Source organism: Mustelus asterias, chromosome 14 (assembly GCF_964213995.1).
Source record: "Mustelus asterias chromosome 14, sMusAst1.hap1.1, whole genome shotgun sequence".
Taxonomy (NCBI): Eukaryota; Metazoa; Chordata; class Chondrichthyes; order Carcharhiniformes; family Triakidae; genus Mustelus; species Mustelus asterias.
In genome coordinates this window covers 88,303,918-88,326,979 of record NC_135814.1, presented here as the reverse complement: position 1 = coordinate 88,326,979, position 23,062 = coordinate 88,303,918, and the positions used below count along the sequence as shown (strand labels likewise).

The following is a 23,062-nucleotide window of genomic DNA, read 5'->3' as shown; positions in this document are numbered from 1 at the left end:
GAAATGGTACAACATTCTAAACTCATTTACTTAAGCCATTTGAATTCATAGGAAACTTGTGCCCTACTAAGAATTACGAAACTGAACAGCACAGTTTGCAATAAAGATCTTCTTTTCCCTCCCTCTCAATTATGTAATTAAATCCTGTGGGTGTTTGTCAATGCAATTTATCCACATTAATTAAAACAAAGATGAAATGGTCAATCAGTTGACCTAAATAATTACAGAAATATTTATTTTTGCTTAAAGCCAATAATTTACTGTATAGGATTACTTGAATGCTTGGGTTTGTTCTGGCTGAAGAAATTTATGCTGGTTACTAGTGGCGTTTGGCTTTGATATTTTGTGACTATCATCTGTGTAGCAATAAAGCAGACAGATCGCAAGATCCCAACATCAGATTTCTGCCGATTTAACTCATTTCAGCCACATTAGTTGGAGTGATTGTATAGAAATCGGAAGCCGAAAACCTGGCAATTTTATCAGTTCACAGGGAAAGACTGATACAGTCAAATATGATCCCAGTGTGAGATATGAGGTGGTTAGGGGACACAGCCAGGGCTTCAGTTCCTGACCCCAGAAAGTGACCGTTGCTGGAAAGTACACAGAGAGATAGTTTCAGAAATGACAGCCTATCATTACTCACTATTTAAGTTCATATGAGTGATACACCACAGTTCTAACAGCATGTGTAGTTTTTTTTATTCATTCATGGGACATGGGAGTCACTGGCTGGCCAGCATTTATTGCTCATCCCTAGTCAACCATTGACAATGGTTGCATAGTCATCAGTAGATTCTTAATTCCAGATATTTTTTGTTGAATTTAAATTCCACCATCTGCCGTGGCAATTTGAATTGAATTTTTAAATTCGAAATAAAGTACCGAAAGGTACCAATAAAAATAAAAAAAAGATGCTCTTTAGAGAAAGTAACACTTTTTAAGACTCAAGAAAAACTGGCTACAACGCTTGGGAGGAGCCACCTTATGAATGATGCTCTCGTGGGTGGAACCTTGGAAGTGGGAAGAGGGGAGAAAGAGCCAATCTAGTAATTTGAACCCAGATCCCCAGAACATGAGCTGAGTTTCTGGATTAATAGTCTAGCGATAATACTACTAGGCCATCACCTCCATGTATGAAGTATCAAGCCATAATCAATAGTTTTAGCAGAGAATGGAGGGAAAATATAAATAGAACAAAAACATCCCAAGAAAAGGTATAAATATGTAGCAATTTTAAAATAGACTTTTCTGATGGAAAAATATAGTTATATGATCAGCCGTACCACAATGGAGTGACAATACTGGGTGGAAGCAAGGGTCTAACATTGCTACTTGTTCTTCCAGTGTCATTGTCCTCGGGTCCAACGCGTCAGTTGTGTTGTCTGGGCCACACATTTCACAGGATACTGGCCAGCAACAGTTACACTGCACCACTGCAGCCTGTTGAACCTGTAAATGTAATTAATATATTAAAACTAAATTCTGGTAAACAGCAATTTCATGTGTACAGATACACTGCTCACAACTGAACTCATAGCAGACGACAATTTGAACCAAGCCACCACACATTCAAGGCCTTGCAGCAGCTTAGCTGGAATAAAATATACATTTTATGTATTACAATATTCCACTGACTCAGGAAAAAGCTTATATTTGCACCGAATCTAACCATTCCCAATATTTACAGCAGAAGAGAATGAGATGGTGCTGTATAGTAATAACTTCCCTTCAGTTTATTCATTCTTGGAGAAGTCGGCGCAGCAACATTTACTAAGAAGTGTCAAGGAGTGGTTAAGCCCAAACAAAACATTGCAATAGTGTTTCCTTCCCTCCCTCCTCTTCTAACCAAAGAAAAAAGGCACTGAGAGGAGGTAAAAGAAAGGTGTTGTCTTGCCCTGCTGCAGTAGTAGAGGACACAAGGGAAAGAGCTGATTGGCAAGTAGAAAGGTGGGGTAAGTATTTAATAATTTTATCACTAGTAGTCTCAGAGATAATTTCTGTGGCTTAAAGTTTATATTCGGTAGTAATGAGGAGCAGGAAAGAAGGATCCTAGAGAATTGGATATAATCTGAAACAAAACATCTTTCAAAAGTTTAATTTAAAGGGGTAAGGCATGATGGGAGAGCTCCAAGCCGTGGTTTGCTCCTCTTGCTCCATGTGGCAGGCTGGGGAAAGTTCCAGTCCCCTGGGTCAGCATGCATGTAGGAAGTGTCTCCAGCTACAGCTCCTGGAAGCTCGAGTTTCAGAGCTGCAATGGCAGCTGGGGACATTTTGGAACATCCACAAGGCGGAGAGGATCATGGATAGCACGTATGGAGAGGTGGTCACACCACAGGCTCAGGCTCCGCAGGCAGGAAGGGAATGGGTGACCGCCAGACAGAGCAAAAGAGATAGGCAGGTAGTGTAGGAATCTCCTGTGGTCATTCCCCTACAAAACAGATGTAGCGTTTTGGATACTGTTGAGGGGAATGACCTGTCTGGGGATAGCAGCAGCAGCCAAACTTGTTGCACCACAGTTGGTTCTTCTGCAGAGGGGAGAGGTGAAAAGTGTGCCAGTGCAATAGTTATAGGGGACTCAATTATAAGGGGAATAGACAGGCGCAACAAGACTCCAGGATGGTTGTGGTGAACCATAGATGGTTACTACTATGGGTACTTGTACATATGTTACTCTTGTTACTGTTGGGGTTAGGGTTGGGGTGTTCCACCTGTTAGCATTGTTCTGTGGTACACTCCGTTTGGCTCCGCCTTCTTACAGGAGTATAAAGGTCACTGCTACTTCCTAGTGGCCCTTAGTCTGGGATAGTATTGTTAAGCAGTATGCTCTATTCTTGTTGTGAATAAAAGCCTTTATTCCCGGGTACGTCCTAGCCTCCCGAGTGAATTAATCGCGCATCAATTTTATTCACAACAAAATACCGAAAATTTGGTTCGAAGAAAAATGGAGCAGATGCTGAAACCCGATCGGCTAACCTTGGATCCGCGTGCCGCGGGAGCGTCGAATACTTTCGACCATTGGTTGAAGTGTTTCCAGGATTACATCGACGCCTCGACAGCAGTCCAGACCGACGGCGACAGATTGCGGGTCCTCCATGCAAGGGTGAGCGACACTGTGTATGCAACAATCCGTGATTCCCAAGATTACAAAGAGGCCATCGAATTACTCAAGAAGCTGTACCATAAACCGCCGAACAAAATTCATGCTAGTCACCTATTAGCCACTCGATGGCGGCAGCCCGGCGAAACTACGGGACAGTACCTGCGCGAACTTCAACAGCTAGCCAGAGCCTGCAATTGCAAGGAGGTGTCGGCTACTCAATACACCAACGATCTGATCCGAGATGCGTTCGTGGCGGGAATCGGCTCATCCTATATTCGCCTGCGGCTGCGAGAGCGGGGTAACTTGGACCTGGCTAAGACGGTAGAATTGGCTGATGCGATGGAAACGGCCTCCAGAAGTCTTGAAACCTACCCCACCGACCACGTGGGAACATCGTGGCAAGTACAGCCACCGCCTCAACTGTACCCAGCGGCTCTTTGGAACTGCGCGATAATGCTCTCAACTTCAGACCTGACGGCTGTGGCAGCTCCTGGAGGCCCACGGTGCTATTTCTGCGGATTGGCGAAGCACCCTCGTCAGAGATGTCCGGCCAGGACGGTGTTTTGCTCCGCCTGTGGGAAGAAAGGGCACTATGCAAAAGTGTGCCGAGCAAAGACCCCTTCCAAGCCTAGCAGTGCTGCGTGTGACTCCCCAGGATCCATCTCCTCGTCTCCGGCCTCGTCGATGTCTTCAGCCACGTGCGATTCACGGGCGCCGCCATTTCCGATGACGACGATGCAAGCCACGTGCGACCTGTGGGTGCCGCCGCTTTCAACATCAGCGACCACGTGCGATGCGTGGGCACAGCCATTTTGGTCGACACCGGCCGCAGAAGACCAGCAGGGGTCCTCGTCGTCGACTATCTCAGCTGCCTGCAGTTACACTCGGGATCCAACAGTGGCGTCAATCATCCTGGACCAGGCCAAGCCTCACAGACTCGACAAGTCCATGATGGACATAGAGGTAAACGGGCGCCTGACACATTGCCTGTTTGACAGCAGGAGCACGGAGAGTTTCATCCATCCGGATACAGTGAAACGGTGCGCTCTCCGTGTGCAAACTGTCAGGCAGACAATCTCCATGGCGTCGAGGTCCCGATCTGTTATCGTTCTTGGGAGCTGTGTGGTAACCTTAACGGTGTGGGGCACAGTTTACGAGAACTTCAGGCTCCTCGTGTTACCTCACCTTTGCGCTCCGGTACTCCTGGGGCTAGACTTTATGGTCCACCTGAAGAGTGTGACCCTGCAGTACGATGGGCCACTCCCTCCACTTTCAGTGGGAGAACAGCAGCCTCCAAATTGTCCAGCGCGCTCCACATGCAGTCTCTCGACACTCAAAAACCCCGCCTTCTCTATTTGAAAATCTCGTGCCAGGCTGCAAGCCCATCGCGACTAAGAGCAGGCATTACAGCGCTGAGGATCGGATCTTTATTCGATCTGAGGTTCAGCGGCTCCTCAGGGAAGGGGTCATTCAACCTAGCACTAGCCCATGGAGAGCACAAGTCGTGGTGGTCAAGACTGGAGACAAGCCCCGGATGATCATAGACTAGTTAGACCATGAATAGGTACACGCAGCTGGACGCGTACCCTCTCCCGCGCATATCTGACATGGTCAACCAGATTGCGCAGTACCGGGTGTTCTCCACCATCGACTTGAAGTCAGCCTACCACCAGCTCCCCATTTGCCCAGAGGACCAAAAATACACGGCCTTTGAAGCGGATGGCCGTCTCTACCACTTTTTAAGAGTCCCTTTCGGCGTCACTAATGGGGTCTCAGTCTTCCAGCGTGAGATGGACTGAATGGTGGACCAAAACGGGCTACGGGCTACCTTCCCGTACCTGGACAACGTCACTATCTGCGGCCATGACCAGCAGGACCACGACGCCAACCTCCAGAAGTTTTTACTCACTGCGTCTCTCCTGAACCTGACCTATAGCAGGGAGAAGTCCGTATTTAGCAAGCACCGCCTAGCAATCCTCGGATACGTGGTGGAAAACGGGGTCATCGGCCCCGATCCAGACCGTATGCGTCCCCTCCTTGAACTTCCCCTACCCACTAGCATCAAAGCACTGAAGATGCTTAGGCTTCTTCTCGTACTATGCACAGTGGGTCCCCAATTATGCGGACAAAGCCCGTCCGCTCATCAAGTCTACCTCTTTTCCCCTGACAGCTGAGGCTCGCCTAGCCTTTGAAGGGATAAAAGCCGACATCGCGAAAGCCACGATGCACGCTGTCGATGAGTCCATCCCCTTTCAGGTGGAGAGTGATGCATCTGATTTCGCCCTGGCCGCCACACTTAACCAGGCGGGCAGGCCCGTCGCCTTTTTCTCTCGCACCCTCCAAGGCCCTGAAATTCGGCACTCCTCTGTGGAAAAAGAGGCTCAGGCCATTGTGGAGGCCGAACGGCATTGGCGCCATTATTTGGCTGGCAAATGATTTACCCTGCTCACGGACCAGCGGTCCGTGGCTTTCATGTTCAACAACACGTTAAGGGGAAAAATTATGATAAAATCTTGAGGTGGAGAATCGAACTCTCCACCTACAACTATGATATCATGTACCGTCCGGGGAAGCTCAATGAGCCCTCAGATGCCCTGTCGCGTGGAACATGTGCCAGTGTGCAGGAGGACCGGCTACAGGCCCTCCACAATGATCTCTGCCATCCGGGGATCACACGGCTCTTCCATTTTGTAAAGGCCCGGAATCTGCCCTACTCCATAGAGGATGTCAGGTTGATAACTCGAAGCTGCCAGGTATGTGCAGAGTGCAAGCCGCACTTCTACCGGCCTGACAGGGCACATCTCATTAAGGCCACTCGCCCTTTTGAACGACTGAGTGTCGATTTCAAGGGCCCCTTTCCTTCGACAGATCGGAATGTGTATTTCCTCAACGTGGTTGACGAGTACTCCCGATTCCCCTTTGCCATTCCCTGTTCGGACATGTCCGCTGCCACGGTCATCAAAGCCCTGCGGAGTCTTTTTACCCTGTTCGGCTACCCCAGTTATATCCAGTGATAGGGGTTCGTCGTTTATGAGCGACGACTTGAGGCAATACCTGCTCTCTAAGGGAATTGCCTCAAGTCGGACTACGAGTTACAACCCCAGGGGTAACGGACAGGTCGAGAGAGAAAACGCTACAGTCTGGAAGGCTGTTTTACTGGCGTTAAGGTCTAGGGGTCTTCCAGTCACCCGTTGGCAAGAGGTACTTTCTGATGCGCTCCATTCAATCCGGTCCCTCCTGTGTACGGCAACCAACGCTACTCCACGAGCGGATGTTTACCTTCCCTAGGAAGTCTTCCTCTGGGACCTCACTGCCGTCTTGGTTGACGTACTCAGGACCTGTCCTCCTGCGGCGGCATGTTCGGGCCCGCAAGTCTGACCCTTTGGTTGAACAGGTCCATCTCCTCCACGCCAACCCTCAATATGCCTGTGTGGCATATCCTGACGGGCGAGAGGACACGATCTCTATCAGAGATCTGGCGCCTGCAGGAGACCTGGAAACCCCCGTCACTCCCGCACCCCTGGTTAGGATTCCTTTGCCCATTCTCTCCCCTCCTGACACAGCACGGGCAGCATCGGGACCTCCACTTAATCCTCTTACTCCCGTGTACAGCTTGCCTGAGTCCAGGAGATTGTCACCACCTCGAGGTCCACAGGTGTGTGAGGAAATGGAGGAGTCACGGGACACCACCTCGGAGGGTCGTTACCACGGTCACCAGAACCGGCACTGGAGCCAGTGCTGCAGAGGTCGCAGAGACTGTGCGGACCTCCGATACGACTGAACTTGTGAACATATGGACAGTTCGTATTGTCTCCTTACCCCACCGGCCTTTGTTTTTAAAGGAGGGGTGAATGTGGTGAACCATAGATGGTTACCACTATGGGTACTTGTACATATGTTACTCTTGTTACTGTTGGGGTTAGGGTTGGGGTGTTCCACCTGTTAGCATTGTTCTGTGGTACACTCCGTTTGGCTCCGCCTTCTTACAGGAGTAAGAAGGTCACTGCTCCTTCCTAGTGGCCCTTAGTCTGGGATGGTATTGTTAAGCAGTATGCTCTATTCTTGTTGTGAATAAAAGCCTTTATTCCCGGGTACGTCCTAGCCTCCCGAGTGAATTAATCGCGCATCAATGGGATGTTGCCTCCCTGATGCTAGGGTCAAGGATGTCTCAGAGCAGGAACAGGACATTCTGGAGGGGGAGGGTGAACAGCCGATGGTCGTGGTGTACATCTGTACAAATGACATTAGGTTAAAAAAAAAAGTGGATGAGGTCCTGAAAGCAGAATACAAGGCGTTGGGAAGAAAGTTAAGAAATCGGACCTCAAAGGTAGTGATCTCAGGACTACTACCAGTGCCACGTGCTCATCAAAGTAGAAATGACAGGATATATCGGATCAATGTGGCTGAAGAGATGGCGTCAGGGGGAGGGTTTCAGATTCCTGGGTCTTTGGGACCGGTTCTGGGGGAGGTGGGACCTGTACAAATTGGACAGGTTACACCTGGCCAGGACTGGGACGGATGTCCTAGTGGGAGTGTTTGCTAGAGCGGTTGGGGAGGGTTTAAACTAATATGCTAGGGGAATGGGAACCTATGTAAGGAATTAGAGAAGGAGGGAGCAAGGACAAAAACAAAAGGTAGAAAAGGGAATAAGAAAAGTGATAGGCAGAGAAACCAAGGACAAAGTTCAAACAGGACTATAGAGAAAAATATTGGGAGCAAGACAAACAACGTTAAAAAGACAAGCTTAAAGGCTCTGTACTTTAAGGCGTGGAGCATTTGCAATTAAGTCGATGAACTAATTGCGCAGATACATGTAAACAGGTACGATATAATTGGGATTAGGGAGACATGGCTGCAGGATGACCAGGAATGGGAACTGAATGTCCCAGGGTATTCAGTATTTAGGAAGGACAGGAATAAAGGAAAAGGTGGTGGAGTGGCATTGCTGGTTAGAGAGGAAATTAACACAATAGTGAGAAAAGGATATTAGCTCTGACAACACGGAGTCTGTATGCGTAGAGTTGAGAAATACCAAGGGGCAAAAAATATGAGTGGGTGTCATACATAGACCCCCAAACTGCACTGGTGATGTTGGGACTGGCATTAAACACAAAATTAGAGATGCATGTGATAAGGGAATATTGGTGATCATGGGTGATTTTAATCTGCACATAGATTGAGCAAATCAAATTAGCCATAATGCTGTAGAGGAGGAATTCCTGGAGTGTATACGGGATAGTTTTCTTGACCAATATGTGGAGGAACCAAGTAGAGAGCAGGCCATCTTATACTGGGTACTGTGTAATAAGAAGGGAATCATTGCCAATCTAGCTGTACGAGACCCCTTGGGAATGAGTGACCATAACATGACAAAATATTTTATCAAGCTGGAGAATGAAGTAGTTGATTTGGAGACTAAGGCGCTGAATCTTAATAAAGGAAATTATGAGGATATGAGGCATGAGTTGGCCTTGATCGATTGAAGAGAGTTACTTAAAGGGATGACAGTGGATAGGCAATGGCAAACATTAAAGAAACGCATGGTGGAACGGCAGCAACCGTTTATTCCTGTCTGACACAAAAGCAAAATGGGTAAGAGGGCCAATCCATGGCTTACAAAGGAAATTAGAGAGAGTATCCGATCCAAGGAAGAAGCATACAGATTGGCCAAGAAAAATAATAGGTCTGAGGATTGGGAGCAGTTTAGAATTCAGCAAAAAAGGACCAAGGGATTGATTAAGAAGGGGAAAATACAGTATGAAAGTAAGCTGGCAGGGAACCTAAAAACTGACACTAAGAATTTCTACAGATATATGTGAAGAGAAAGAGGTTGAAGACAAACGTAGATCCCCTGCAGATAGAAACAGGGGAATGTATAATAAGGGGCAAAGAAATTACCAAGCAACTGGACACATAATTTGGTTCTGTCTTCACAAAAGAGGACACAAATCAGATACCAGAAATGTTGGAGAATGTAAGATTTAGTGAGAGGGAAGAACTGAATGAAGGTGGATAAATCCCCAGGCCTGATAATCTACATCGCAGAGTACTTAAGTGGCTCTAGAAATAGTGGATGCATTGGCGGTCATCTTCCAGGATTCTATAGACTCAGAAACAGTCCCTGAAGATTGGAGGGTAGCTAATGCTACTCCAATAGAGAGAGAGAAAAGAGGCAATTATAGACCAGTAAGCCTAACATCGGTAGTGGGGAAAATTCTTGAATCCATTATCAAGGACTTTATAATGGAGCATTTAGAAAGTAGTGGCACGATCAGACAGAGTCAGCATGGATTTATGAAGGGGAAATCATGCTTGACAAATCTGTTGGAATTCTTTGAAGATGTAACTAATAGAATGGACAAGGGGGAGCCAGTCGATATATATTTGGACTTTCAGAAAGTGTTTGACAAAGTTGCGTACAAGAGATTATCGTGCAAGATTAAGCACACGGGATTGGGGGAACTGTATTGAGATGGATAGAAAACTGGTTGGCAGGGAGGAAACCAATCGTAGGAATTAATGGGTGCTTTTCAAATTGGCAGGCAGTAACTAGTGGGGTGCCACAGGGATCGGTGCTGGGAACCCAGCTATTCACAATATATATTAATGATTTGGATGAGAGAACAAAATGTAACATTCAAAGTTTGCAGATGATACCAAGTTGGGTGGGAAGGTGAACTGTGACGAGGATGCAGAGATCCTTCAGCATGATCTGGACAGGTTGGGTGAGTGGGCAAATCAATGGTAGATGCAGCATAATTTGGATAAATGTGAGGTTATTCACTTTGGAAGCAAAAATAAGGCGGCAGATTACTACTCGAATGGCTGTAAATTGGGAGAGGGGAGTGTGCAGTGGGACCTGGATGTCCTTGTGCACCAGTCACTGAAGGTAAACATGCAGATGCAGCAAGCGGTAAAGAAAGCAAATGGTATGGTGGCCTTCATTGCGAGAGGTTGAGTACAGGAGTAGGATGTGTTGTTGCAATTATACAAAGCCTTGGTGAGGCCACACCTAGAATATTGTGTGCAGTTTTGGTCTCCTTTCCAGAGGAAGGATGTTCTTGCTCTTGAGGGAATGCAGTGACGGTTTACCAGGCTGATTCCGGGGATGGCAGGACTGATGTACAAGCAGAGATTGACTAGGTTAGGATTGCTTTCGCTGGAGATCAGATGAATGAGGGGGCATCTCATAGAGACTTATAAAATTCTAACAGGATTAGACAGGGTAGATGCAGGGAGGATGTTCCTGACGGTGGGAGAGTCCAGAACCAGGGGTCACAGTCTGAGGATTCAGGGTAGACCATTTCGGATGGAGATGAGGAGACATTTCTTCACCCAAAGAGTGGTGAGCCTGTGGAATTCATTACCACAGGAATTAGTTGATGCCAAAACATTTAATGTATTCAAGAGGCGGCTAGATATAGCACTTTGGGTGAATGGGATCAAAGGTTATAGGGAGAAAGCAGGATTATTGAGTTGAATGATCAGCCATGATCATGATGAATGGCAGAGCAGGTTCGAAGGGCCAAATGGTCTCCGCCTGCTCCTATCTTCTATGTTCCATCACATAAGAAAAACAGACTTTCACATCATCAGGACATCCTAAAGTACTTGATTACCAATGGATTATTTGGAAGCGCATGGTTGTTGTTTAAACAAACAGTGCAGTCAGCTTGCACAGAGCACTGCTGCTTCACAGCGCCAGGGACCCGAGTTCGATTCCCAGCTTGGGTCACTGTGTGTGGAGTTTGCACGTTCTCTCCGTGCTCCGGTTTCCTACCACATTCTGAAAGACGTGCTAGTTAGGTGCATTGACCCGAACAGGCGCCAGACAATGGCGAGGGGAATTTCACAATAACTTGATTGCAGTGTTAGTGTAAGCCTTACTTGGGACCAATAAATAAACTTTAGATACAGGAAATCTGAAAATGCTGAAAAGCATTCAGCAGGTTAGGCAACATCTGTAACCAACATTGGTGGCTGCGCTCTGGAACTCCTGCTCCAAATCCCTGAACTTCTCTACCCTCCTTTAAACCGCGCTTGAAAACCTGCTTCTTCGACAAAGCTTTTGGCCATCCTTTTTGAAGCCTCAACATCCTTCCTATAGTTAAGGACAATGCTTCACGTTTCATCCTAATTGAGGTCTTAAGGTTTGATATCGTGTTTGCAGTTTGTAAAAAAAAAAATCCATCTCCCCAACTGCCAGCCTTAGTGAATCGGTCATTATTTCTGAAAGTAAGCTTCCCAAATTCTAGAAATACAAAACCATAGAATCATAGAAAATTACAGCTCAGAAACAGGCCTTTTGACCCGTCTTGTCTGTGCTGAACCATTTTTTGCCTAGTCCCACTGACTTGCACTTCGACCATATCCCTCCACACCCCTCTCATCCATGAACCCGTCCAAGTTTTTCTTAAATGTTAAAAGTGACCCCGCATTTACCACTTTATCCGGCAGCTCATTCCACACTCCCACCACTCTCTGCATGAAGAAGCCCCCCTCTAATATTCCCTTTAAACTTTTCTCCTTTCACCCTTAACCCATGCCCTCTGGTTTTTTTCTCCCCTAACCTCAGCGGAAAAAGCCTGCTTGCATTCACTATCTATACCCATCAAAATCTTATACACCTCTATCAAATCTCCCCTCAATCTTCTACGCTCCAGGGAATAAAGTCCCAACCTATTCAATCTCTCTCTGTAACTCAGCTTCTCAAGTCCCGGCAACATCCTTGTGAACCTTCTCTGCACTCTTTCAATCTTATTTACATCCTTCCTGTAACTAGGTGACCAAAACTGTACACAATACTCCAAATTTCTTATATAACCTTGCCATAACACTCCAACTTTTATACTCAATACTCCGATTTATAAAGGCCAATGTACCAAAGGCACTCTTTACGACCCTATCCACCTGTGACGTCACTTTTAGGGAATTCTGTACCTGTATTCCCAGATCCCTCTGTTCAACTGCACTCTTCAGAGTCCTACCATATACCCTGTACGTTCTTCTTTGGTTTGTCCTTCCAATGTGCAATATCTCACACTTGCCTGCGTTAAATTCCATTTGCCATTTTTTAGCCCATTTTTCTAGTTGGTCCAAATCCCTCTGCAAGCTTTGAAAATCTTCCTCACTGTCCACTACACCTCCAATCTTTGTATCATCAGCAAACTTGCAGATCCAATTTACCACATTATCATCCAGATCATTGATATAGATGACCGATCAGTCAACATTTGTAACAAGCTGTTTTAGGTACGTATTCTCGATTTGTTCTATCATCTGTCTTTTCCCTTTTCAGCTGTTGACTGCCCTATTTACAGCATTTGCGTACTTTTTCGTTGCTACCTGTTGCAAGACCTGCTCTTGAAGAGCAGCTCAAAATCAGCATCAAAGAACCTGTAGCATTGATGCTTATGCTGAATTTAGATTTTATTTCATATATTTTGAAGTTAATTTGGCTGCACTTAAGCACACAAGAAATTCCTACCACAAATAATTTAATTACCACTGGTCTTTTAGAAGCAGTTGTTTCCACAGGAGATTGACTTAGACAAGAGAGAATTAGAACGGATTTGTAGTTTATAAGCTAAACTCCCTTGGCTGCTGCTTTGCCATTCGTGTAATTAATGGGGTTTGATTTAATTAACTGCTCGGTGTGTTTCCTATAGGAGCAATTTCTAGTGATATTGCTAACAGTAAGAAGCCCATTCAGGATTTGTATGGGTTCCAGGGAAGCAAATGTGATCATGTACTTCCTATTGAGGAATGTGGATTTGACATTTGGTAAGTAAAGCAATACTGCAGTAGACAGATTCTTTTTAAACATTTTGGAGTTTAAATTTCCTATAGTGGTAGGCTTTAATTTCCTCTGCAGGCTCACTGTATGATGTCCTTAGGGTTATATTAAAATAGCATCAAAGGAATGCTCAGTGAACACATTCAGTAGTACTCGGCCAAGAAAATTAAATTCCTATGTGGATGTCGGCTGCATTTCAATAATATGGAATGAAAGGTAATTTAATGGGAAAGACATGTACAACAACAGTGAAAGAGATTTGACAGTTGTCAGCAGTAGATGTTCTGTGTGACAAGAGACTTGCAGCAGAGATTGAAATAATTAATCTTCCAAAGATGTGTAGGTTAGATGGGTTGGCCTTAGTAAACATGCGGGGTCATGGGGATAGGGCAAAGGGGTGGGCATAGGTAAGATGCTCTTCTGGAGAGTCAGTGAAGACTCGATGGGCCGAATGGCCTCCTTCTGCACTGTAGGGATTCTGTGGTAAGAAGTCACATAATTAGCAGTTTAGAATTTGTCATTTACAGGAGTAGGTGATGGATAAGGGGCAGTTGGAAATGTATTGTGCAAGCTTAGTCCCACAACATGTAGCATTATCTGAACATAGAAAGACAAAATGAATGACTGTTGTTTGGAAACTTTAGATGGATTTCATATAATCCCTAGAGTGCAAAAGAGGCCATCCAGCTAATCAAATCTACATTGACTCTGTCAGAGTATCTTACGCAGGCCCTTTTCCACACCCTATCCCCATGACCCCATACATTTACCATGGTTAATCCATCTAATTGTTCATGAGAGGTTTGCATTTCTGGGAAACTAGCGAGCAAACCTTACCTGTGAAGTTCTGAGAGAAGTTTCCCAGTGCATCTTTGAGGTACCCTCACCCAACAAACCTAAGCTGGGAAGCTCAGAAGCTACGGCCTAATACATCACAAATGTATGACAATCAATATTATGAAAGTAGAATGTGGTTATTTGGCAAAAAAGTACAAATGATATCGTGGGACAAATACTGCTATTTATCTTTAGGACCTCGTTCATTTCAGCTCAAATTGATGAGATGGAAGTCTCCTCTGTTTACTGTCCTATTTTAACCAAGTTTGGAAAGTTTCAACCCAATGAATGAGGGCCCACGGTTGTAAACTGTCATTCATTTGACACTAGATACTAGACATGGTAATTTTTCCAATTCCCAACAGTACACTGCTTTGATGAGCACAAAATTCAAATTACAAAGCTGGAAACATTGACCACAAAACAAAAATCCTTTTGCACTTGTTTTAAGCAGTTCAACTCACCTGTCTGCTTGTGTCATAAATACAACTGAAAAGTCTGTGTTTATGTCGCATCTGGAGAGGTCTGGTTCTGGCTGACGTTTCATCCATAGAAAGAACCCGCTGTGTATTCCTGTCTGGGTGCTTCTTCTTAGACTCTTCACAACCAGAACGGTTTGAAGAGCCAGACTCGTCACCACCTAAAACACTAACAGCCAAAGTTAAATTTAACTATTGTGACTAGTAGATAATATAATAGAAAACCACTGTTTCACGACAAAGGTTTTCAACCTAAAGTCAATTGTAGCAGTTAGAGATGCTTACAACGGTTACCAGAAGTGATCAATTTTATTCTCAAAACACTGCCACATGCATGCTGGAGCCCCACTATAATTCAGATTAGGTGTCCAACACAACAAATAAAATCATTTTCAATTTTTTATTTCGTATTCAAGAAAATGTGAATCAATTGATATCATGTGCATAGAAATGAGGGAAGTGGAAGTGACTATTTGTATTAATTGGCCTTTTCAAATAAAAATCTTTCCCACTTCCTACTAAGCAGTCAAATCTTAATTTAGCATACTTATGAAAATTTTTGTTTTCAGAAAGTCTCATTATTGTTGTCCAACTAATTTCTACAATAGGATTACAAAATATTACTTTTCATTTATTTTAAAGTAGAAGGCGTGAAAAAGTGTGTCTTTTTTGGTAATTCTCTCTCTTGGAACTCCAAGAACATTTTGTTAATTGAAGTGATAGCAATGAGGAAGTGTTTTAATCTTTTCTCAAATAAAACATATTGAAACCTTTAAATTTGTAAACATTCAGAGTCATAGAACACAGAAACAGGCCCTTCAGCACACCACGTTTATGCCGACCATCAAATACCAATCTATAGTAATCCCATTTACCAGCACTTGGTCCATTGCTTACTCGGCCTTGGCAATTTAAGTGCTCTTCCAGATGCTTCTTAAATGTTGTTAGAGTATCTCCCTCCACCACCCTCTCAGGCAGCAGGTTTAGAAAAGGGACGGCATGGACAAGTTGGGCCGAAAGGCCTGTTTCCATGATGTAAACCTCTATGACTCTATGACCTGACATCTGATAAAATTCCAGCCATAGAAAATTTAAGGCACAGATGGCAGCCATTCAACTTTTTATACAGGTCATTTTCCAGCTGTGACCCAATTAGGCTTTTCACGGAGGCCTGCCTTCTCAGCCTTGCCCCTCACCTGAGGTGTGGTGATCCTCAGGTTAAATCACCACCAGTCAGCTCTCCCCTCCAAAAGGGGAAAGCAGCCTATGGTCATTTGGGACTATGGAGACTAACTAGGCTTTTACACATTAACTGTCCGAGTGTCTGCATCCAGATTTTAGGGAGTAGGAAGGAGATTAGTTCGAAGGGCCTCAATGGTAGTAATGCGACACTGGTGAATCTGGAAATAGGAGGACAGAGTGCATGCATGCATAGGTGGACACAGTGCATGAGGAATGCCTTTAGATCCCTGATACATTATAACTACTTCTGGGGAGGTGGAACCTAGACAGCTTGCACCAGTGCCCTAAATTTGCTAGTGCTGTTGGGGAGGATTTAAATCAACCTGTTAAAATGGATAGAAACCAGGATGTAACAAAAGAAGAATGGTGCACAAAGGATTGGAAGAGCCAGTTAGAGTAAGAGAGAGAATGCAATCAGTCTACATCAGTTTTACTGGGCATGTATATAAATGAATAGGACATGGTTAGAAACACTGGTGAGCTGCATGTACAGCTAACCACATGGGGGGGAATAAAGTTGCGCCAATAATGGAGATCGGACTCAAATAAAACAGCTAGACTGGTCAGTGTTCCTGGGTACATGATGCCCAGAAAAGATAGAGAAGGAAAGAAAGGAGGAGTGCTGTCAGTATTGATTAAGGATAATATTACAATGCTGGAGAGAGAGGAAGTCCTAGACGGCTCCAAAGCAGAATTTATTTAGTTGGCATAAGAAAGAATACAGCTTTATTACACTTCTGGCATATTTTATAGGCCACCAACTAGTGGGATAGATAGATTGGTTTATGTGCCTCTGTGATTTCCCTGCAAATTTGCTAAGTGTAGTTATAGTGGGGGACTCTTATTTATAAACTGTGATAGCAGAATTGGTTACATGGTATAAAAAACTTCTATAATTGTATTTTCTTAAACATGCTGCGTTTAATATGCATAAAAGATGGTTTGGTGCCTTTAAAGTTTAACCTTCATATCGTTAAGATAAAGAGAAATTTAAAAATTTAAAGAAAGGTGGTATATGCCTTCTTCACGTTCCAACTGTTTATTTACACTGATATCTGCTCCTTTATACTCTGGCATTTGCTAACAAAATCTCAGGAAACTCCAAGGTAAGTAGCAATTGGCAGGGGACAAGTTGGTATAAATGTTATGTAGTTGACCTTTACAAGATGTTTTAATGTTTTAAAATGTCTGCTTTAACTGAAGGTGAATTACAATGTCCTGAAAAGAAGGGTCATGCAGTCATGTTGAACATCTGTTTGGAAATATGCCCATGACCTGGTTGCCATGCGGGGGAGGGGAGAAACTCAAACAGAAACCTATTGAAGTGCCAAGTGACAGACTTAATACTTTTACATAGGGAAAGGCCAGCTTTCGAGATGCGGAGAAACAAAGAAACCAGTGCTGTGGGGAAGCAGATGGACTGTCCTGTGTTAACAACCAAGCAGAATGTTTGTGAATATTCAGTTTTTGTTCAAAAGGGAGGAAAAAACAGAACAAATTGGGCTCTTGGAGAGTTAAGGAACAGGAAGTTGCCTAGTTGGTAAAAACTGGATCCAGAAAATCGGGCTGAGTGGAACAATTTTTGAAGGACCCTGAAAGTTTCAACCTGGTGTAGCAGGAAACAGTGAGGCTGCTGGACAGCTGGGTGTTACTTTGGAACTGTTCCTGTAATGCTACAGATCTGCCAGAAACATGGCGCACCCCGAAAGGGGTTGTAAGACATACCTCAATTCCGTTAGTCAGTTACTTTTGCATTATCTTTTCATTAGCTTGGTCTATTTGTTGCCTGGTAATTAATGTTTGACCTATGTTGATTTTAGTTTGTTTGTTCAAATGTTATCAGTCTCTATGGCAATCGTAACAGGTCAAGGAAATTCTACTTCTAATATTTTTTTAAATTTCGGAAAAGAATGAAAGAGTCTAGGTGGTTATCGCCTTAAAATAAAAGCTTGTTGGCCTTTCTGGGGCTATGAACAATGCTGCTCTGATTGCAGCCTGATCCCTCTAATGTGCCTGGCAACATCATGAAATTATGTCAGTATGCACAAGCACCATATTCTGAGTGTAACTGAATACTCTTCACTTGCTTGGCTGTGTTGTTCCAACAACACTGAAATCACAGAGTCATACACTGCAGAAAAGGCCCTTGGCCCATCGAGTCCGCACCAGCAATAACCACCAAAGGCACGCTAACCCCATTTCCCAGCACTTGTCCCTATATCCTTGAATGTTATATTTCAAGTGCTCATCCAAATATTTTTTAAAGGTTGTAAGGGTTCCAGCCTCCATTACCTTCCCAGGCAGTGCATTCCAGATTCTCACCACCTTCTGAATGAAAAACGCTTCTCATACAGTGCCCCTGCCCTAATCCTAAAACTATGCTCCCTCGTGATTGATATCTCAACCAAGGGGAACAGCTGCTCCCTACTTATCCTGTCCATATTCCTCATCATCTTACACACCTCAATAATGTTCCCCCTTCTCCGATATGATACCATCCAGCACAAAGCAGCCTGCTTGATTGGTGTCCCAAACATCACTTAAATATTCATTCCTTCCACCATTGATGTGCTGGGGCTACAGTCTGTCTGATCTACAACCCACTGTGGCAACTGACCACAGTTCTTCAACAGCACCTCCCAAATCTCCAAACTCTTAGCACCTAGTAGGTGTTACAAGTTTGCCATTAAATTACAGACCAACTTGGCAATATATTGCCATTTATGGATTTTGACCCACTGCCAAGTAGGAAATTTCCTACCTAACCTGCCACTGGAGTATTTAAACCACACAGACTGGAGTGGTTCCAGAAAGGGCTACACCACCACCTTCTTAAGGGAAAATCAGAGGTGGACAATAAATCTAGACTTTGCCAGCAATGCCCACATGAATGAATTGAAAAAAGGATGTTAATACAGAGTCTAAAACATCAGTTGAAAGGTATGATTCTGAGTAGAACTATGGCAAGCGACTGCTTAACTAGTCTGTGGAACAGCTTTCCCAATTTTGGCAGAAGTCTCTAGACCGTTGTCAGGGTGATTTGCAGGCTCTATTGGGATGGATAGGTCTTTGCCATGTTTAATCCAATATCTAGGTTGATGCCAGGGTGGTCTATCTGGCTTTATTTCTATTCTGGTTTTTCATAGCAGTTTCATACAACTGTGTATCTAACTAGGCCTCTTCAGAGGTCAGTGAAGAGTTATCACAATACTGTGGATTGAAGTTACATAAAGGCCAAGCTGGATAACAGCAGGTTTCAATCTTTCAAGGAGATCAGTAAACCAGATAGGTTTTACAACATCCCACTGGCTGTATAGTCACCATTACTGATACTAGCACGTTTTAATTCCAGATTTATTAAATGAACTGAATTTAAATTCCCTCAATATCATGATGGTATTTGAATTCATGTCTCCAAATTATTAATTCAGACCCCAAGGATTACTAGTCTAGTAACATAACAACGTAACCACTATTCTACTATACCGTTACTTGTCAGTTAACTAATCCCCAATCCATGCTAATAAATTATCCCCAATCCCATGACAAGCTCATGTGGCACCTTAATAAATACATTCTGAAAATCCAGATAAACTGCATCCACTGTTTTACCCTCATCCACCTTTATAATGACACACTTTGACAGATTTGCCAAACACAAGTTCTTGTTTATATAACTGTGTTGACTCTACCTAACCTTGGTGATTTTCCAAATGTCTTGTTCCCATGTCTTTAATAGTAGATTGAATTAAAAGATCATTTGCAAATTCATTCTATATTCCAAGTTTAACGTTATATAGCTAAAATCCGCAAATCATCCAGGAAGGGCTTTCAGCATCTGTCTTAACAACACAATTTTCCATCACATGTTTTCGGTGCACTGCCCGGAACAATGTTGTCTCAAGTACACCCACACTGAAATTTGAGGTCAGCACAGATGATCTGGGATTTTCCTGATAGACCACAAAACTTAGAAGTTATAAATGCAGTTGAACTCTATCTTTTAAGCTCAAGGACATGCATTTTTGACCCCCTTCTCAGAATTAATCTAACAGCCTGGAGATTTTAAACTGGTTTGCATGGGTCAGTAACTCTAAAGAGCTCCATTTGATTAACATTACTTTGGCAACAATATGACATTCAGTCCTACAGCATAAAGTAACTGCTAACCATTTGTGAATCACACTCCTTTGTAAGAAATGCAAAAACGAGACTGAAAGAGACAAACTGACAAGTATTCTTACCTGCAGGTGATGCCATCGAGACGTCTGCATGCCTTACAGGAGACAGGAGAAGAAGCAGGTGATAAATTGAGTGGAGGAATCAAACTGTTGACTGATTCTGTTAGCTGTGCACTCTGTAGACAATTAATAAACAATCCTTTCAACCTCTGTCTTAAAGAGCACGATTCTGTGTATGTGAAGTAAATACCAAACCAGCAACTTCCACCTTGAACTATCCTTACCATGAAGTTTAAGCCAAAAACAATCTTACAGAACTCAGTTTCTCATCTCAACTATTTAAACAGTTTTTTGTATGATAGATTGTGACTGTAATACTACTGGCAGAGCAAGTAATCAACTGGTTCCAGCTTTAACATTTTTCTACATTTTCTTTCTACCTGTTTATCTATATTCCTTAGAAGAAGCGAAGGGCTGCTTGGAGACATTTCCAAATTGCATTCCAGGGTTGAATCCTTTATCTCTGCAGGAGTTTTGTTATCCTCAGTTACAGCGGATAAAGCTGCTGCATCCATCATCTGCATTTGCTTTTTGAGAATGGCTTTGGAAGGCTGAGGATCATCCAGGATCACCACTTCCTAGACAACAATTACACAAATGACTGGAATTAAGAAACATTTGGCTGCAACAACATTTTCAAATGAGTTCCCTTTTCTCATGAATTAACAAAGCAGCCTTCAAAAGATTGTTCTGAAAGATGAAATACCTTCATGCAAACAGCAGATTACACAAGAAATTAAAAGCATTTAGCTTACATTGACCAAGTAACCGGTTTACATGTGATCCTATATAATGAGTGATGAAAGATAATTTACCCTTTGGGTCCAGACTGCTTCTTATGCAATTTTCAACAAGAATCGCTGAGTAATGATCAGTAATAAGAACCCTGGTGAGTTTCTCTATCCGAGCTCAGGGCTGATGAGGACAACTAAAAATTCCCAACTGCAATACCGACTGAGTAGTAAAGTCCTCTTCCAGATTTTGTTGTTAGGCAAAACCTGGTACCTGTGCTGAAAAGAAAGACGTACCCTGATGACAGGAGTTCCATAGCTGGTGATTGTGAGGTGATGGAACTGGGGTGTTCACAAATAGCCAGAGTTGGGAGAAACGTAGAGTTGAATGGGAGCTGTGAGGTGCTCAGGACGTCAGCGCATGCGCGGGGGAGATAGCCACACGTGCGCAGTTTGACACGGTTTACATTCTTCAGCTGGGAACCGACCCTGTGCACATGCACAGAAGAAATGGAAGAAAAAAAAGTGAAACAGTGCAAAACTGCAGGTCAGGTGAACTAAAGAGAAGCATCTTGAAGAAGCATCCCAGGGGCAGGACAGAGGCAAAGGGAGAGGGACAAAGGTCTCAGAAGACTATCCCAAGTAAAACTGTCCCAGGACGGAGATCAGAAGCAGATTCTGTTTAAAAAAAAGAGCAGAGCAATGGGTTCCAAATTAAAGAGAGAGAGCTGTGAGCAGGCTCAAGAGAAAGCCTGGACATTAGAGAATGCAGCCGAACATGCAGTTGGTGACTCCATGCTGTGGACCATAAAGGCAAAGGTACCCATTTGGATCAGTGGATTCTGTGTGGCACAGCCAAAAGCCTGAAAATGTGCCTGGAGGGTGAAGTTTAAGTGCACGCAGAGATCCAGAGGAAAGGAATCTCAGAAGGGGAAATTGGAACCATGGAGGTGGATCCTGGTTGAAGTCGTCTGAGTAGGAGTAATGTTTGAAGAGAATTCTAAGGAAAGTTCTTCAGATGTGGAGATTGGAAACACGGGAGAGAAAGAGTTTCAACGAGACAAGCTGGCTCAAGGTGTGACAAGCATCTAGGTGGGTTGTTGAGAAATCCATAGAGGCTGCTTTGGTCATATTTGTCATGTACTTCTGACTGACCACAATTCGCCAGTTGATTGACATGTACTGCATACATACCTTGGATATTAGCATACAAGATAGATATAATAAATTGATTTATCTTTCCGAATTTGTATGCATCTGTAAAGATTCAGCTGGGATGAAGGAATAAATAGTTAAAACATATTCTTGTCTCCATTGTGATCTTTCCAACCTTATTGGTCTGGTGTAATATTGTTCATTTTTCATGTTTAATAAATATTTTATTCTTTTTGTCAAAGGTCCATCAGCAGACTCCTGTGAATTTGTTCAGTAACTTACCTCCACAGTTTCTTGAAAAAATAAGTTAGGATTTAGCAAACTAGGTTTCACTCTAGGGTCTGACTTGTCCAGTAGTAACATTAGCTGGGATAGCCATGTACCCGAGAATGTTTTGATGCTAACTCAGGTTGGCTGAATATTTTTTTTTAAAAATGCAGCTGTTGGTACAGTTTGAGAGTACAGGCTGCAAATTTGGACAAATGACCCCTACAGGACGTGTTCATGTTCTCAGATGGAATGGCATAAGGAACCAGAGAAGCATTCAGCCATTATTTAGTGCCAATGGTCATATTAAGTATTTCCCTTTAAATTTATTGAAATAAGATTTCTATTAGTCTTTATTTTACCTTTGCAGCACATATGTGCCTGTAGATTTCATTTATTTGTCGTATCCTATACTCCAGCTCTGATATCTGGGTTTGAAGCCACGTCCACCGGTTTGCAATTTCAGCTCGGTGAACGGTCCACCTCCATTCTGACCTGTACTCACTGAAAAAAAAAATGTTTTATAATTCTTTATTACAAATATACCAACCTCTGCTCCACTGTCAATATTACATTGCTCCATAAATAGCACTTTTCAAAATTTAAAACATTTGGATTATTGTCCTGTAAGGTGATAAAGATTCACTATTACTATGCATCAAAAATACCACATGAACAGTTTGGATGCTGGAGCAGGAACATTAATTCTATTTCACTCACCAAGGATGCCAACATAATCTGCTGAGTATTTTGAGCAGTTTATTTTTCAGATTTCTAATATCCACACTAATTTGCTTCTGTAAAATATTAGTTAACAATGGGATCAGGAGGTTGAAGGTTGTCATCTTCTGCTCCTACTTCCATCTTCAGGCACCTCTTCTCTCTCCAGGCTCCATTCAGTTGTCACATCCTTCCTTGTTGGGTTATTTTTTGCCATTTCAACACCAATCTGTGTGACTTGGGTTGCTCCTGCTCCAATTTTTTTCTAGGCTGGTCTTGGTGGGGTTCCAGAGACATTATTTTGTGTTTCTCTAACTTGCTCATTATTATTTCTCCAAGTGCGAACTTTAATTGATGTGGCCTCTTATTTCCGAGGACAGAAACTGCTTTTATATATTGGGTTTACTTAATAAGTTTTCACCAGCTTTCAAATGCACGCACCTCATGGATACGCAGCAACCCCAAGGTAATAAAGCTGGCTCACAAGCACC

The 23,062-nt window shown here is 43.5% G+C and overlaps 1 protein-coding gene across 4 annotated transcripts in view; it reads right to left on the bottom strand.

The window, feature by feature from the left end:
* Window positions 1-23,062, bottom strand: part of kansl1l (KAT8 regulatory NSL complex subunit 1-like) — a 91,810-nt gene that overhangs the window by 54,642 nt on the left and 14,106 nt on the right. For 2 of the 4 annotated variants that reach the window (XM_078228818.1, XM_078228822.1), the window contains exons 2-6: window positions 22,214-22,355; window positions 20,079-20,276; window positions 19,702-19,814; window positions 14,201-14,384; window positions 1,287-1,452 (exon numbers count right to left, since the gene is read on the bottom strand). In XM_078228818.1, the coding sequence (XP_078084944.1) occupies window positions 1,287-1,452; window positions 14,201-14,384; window positions 19,702-19,814; window positions 20,079-20,276; window positions 22,214-22,355 (803 nt within the window). The remainder of the gene's footprint in view (window positions 1-1,286; window positions 1,453-14,200; window positions 14,385-19,701; window positions 19,815-20,078; window positions 20,277-22,213; window positions 22,356-23,062) is intronic. The other 2 variants (XM_078228820.1, XM_078228821.1) reach the window with 1 other exon arrangement.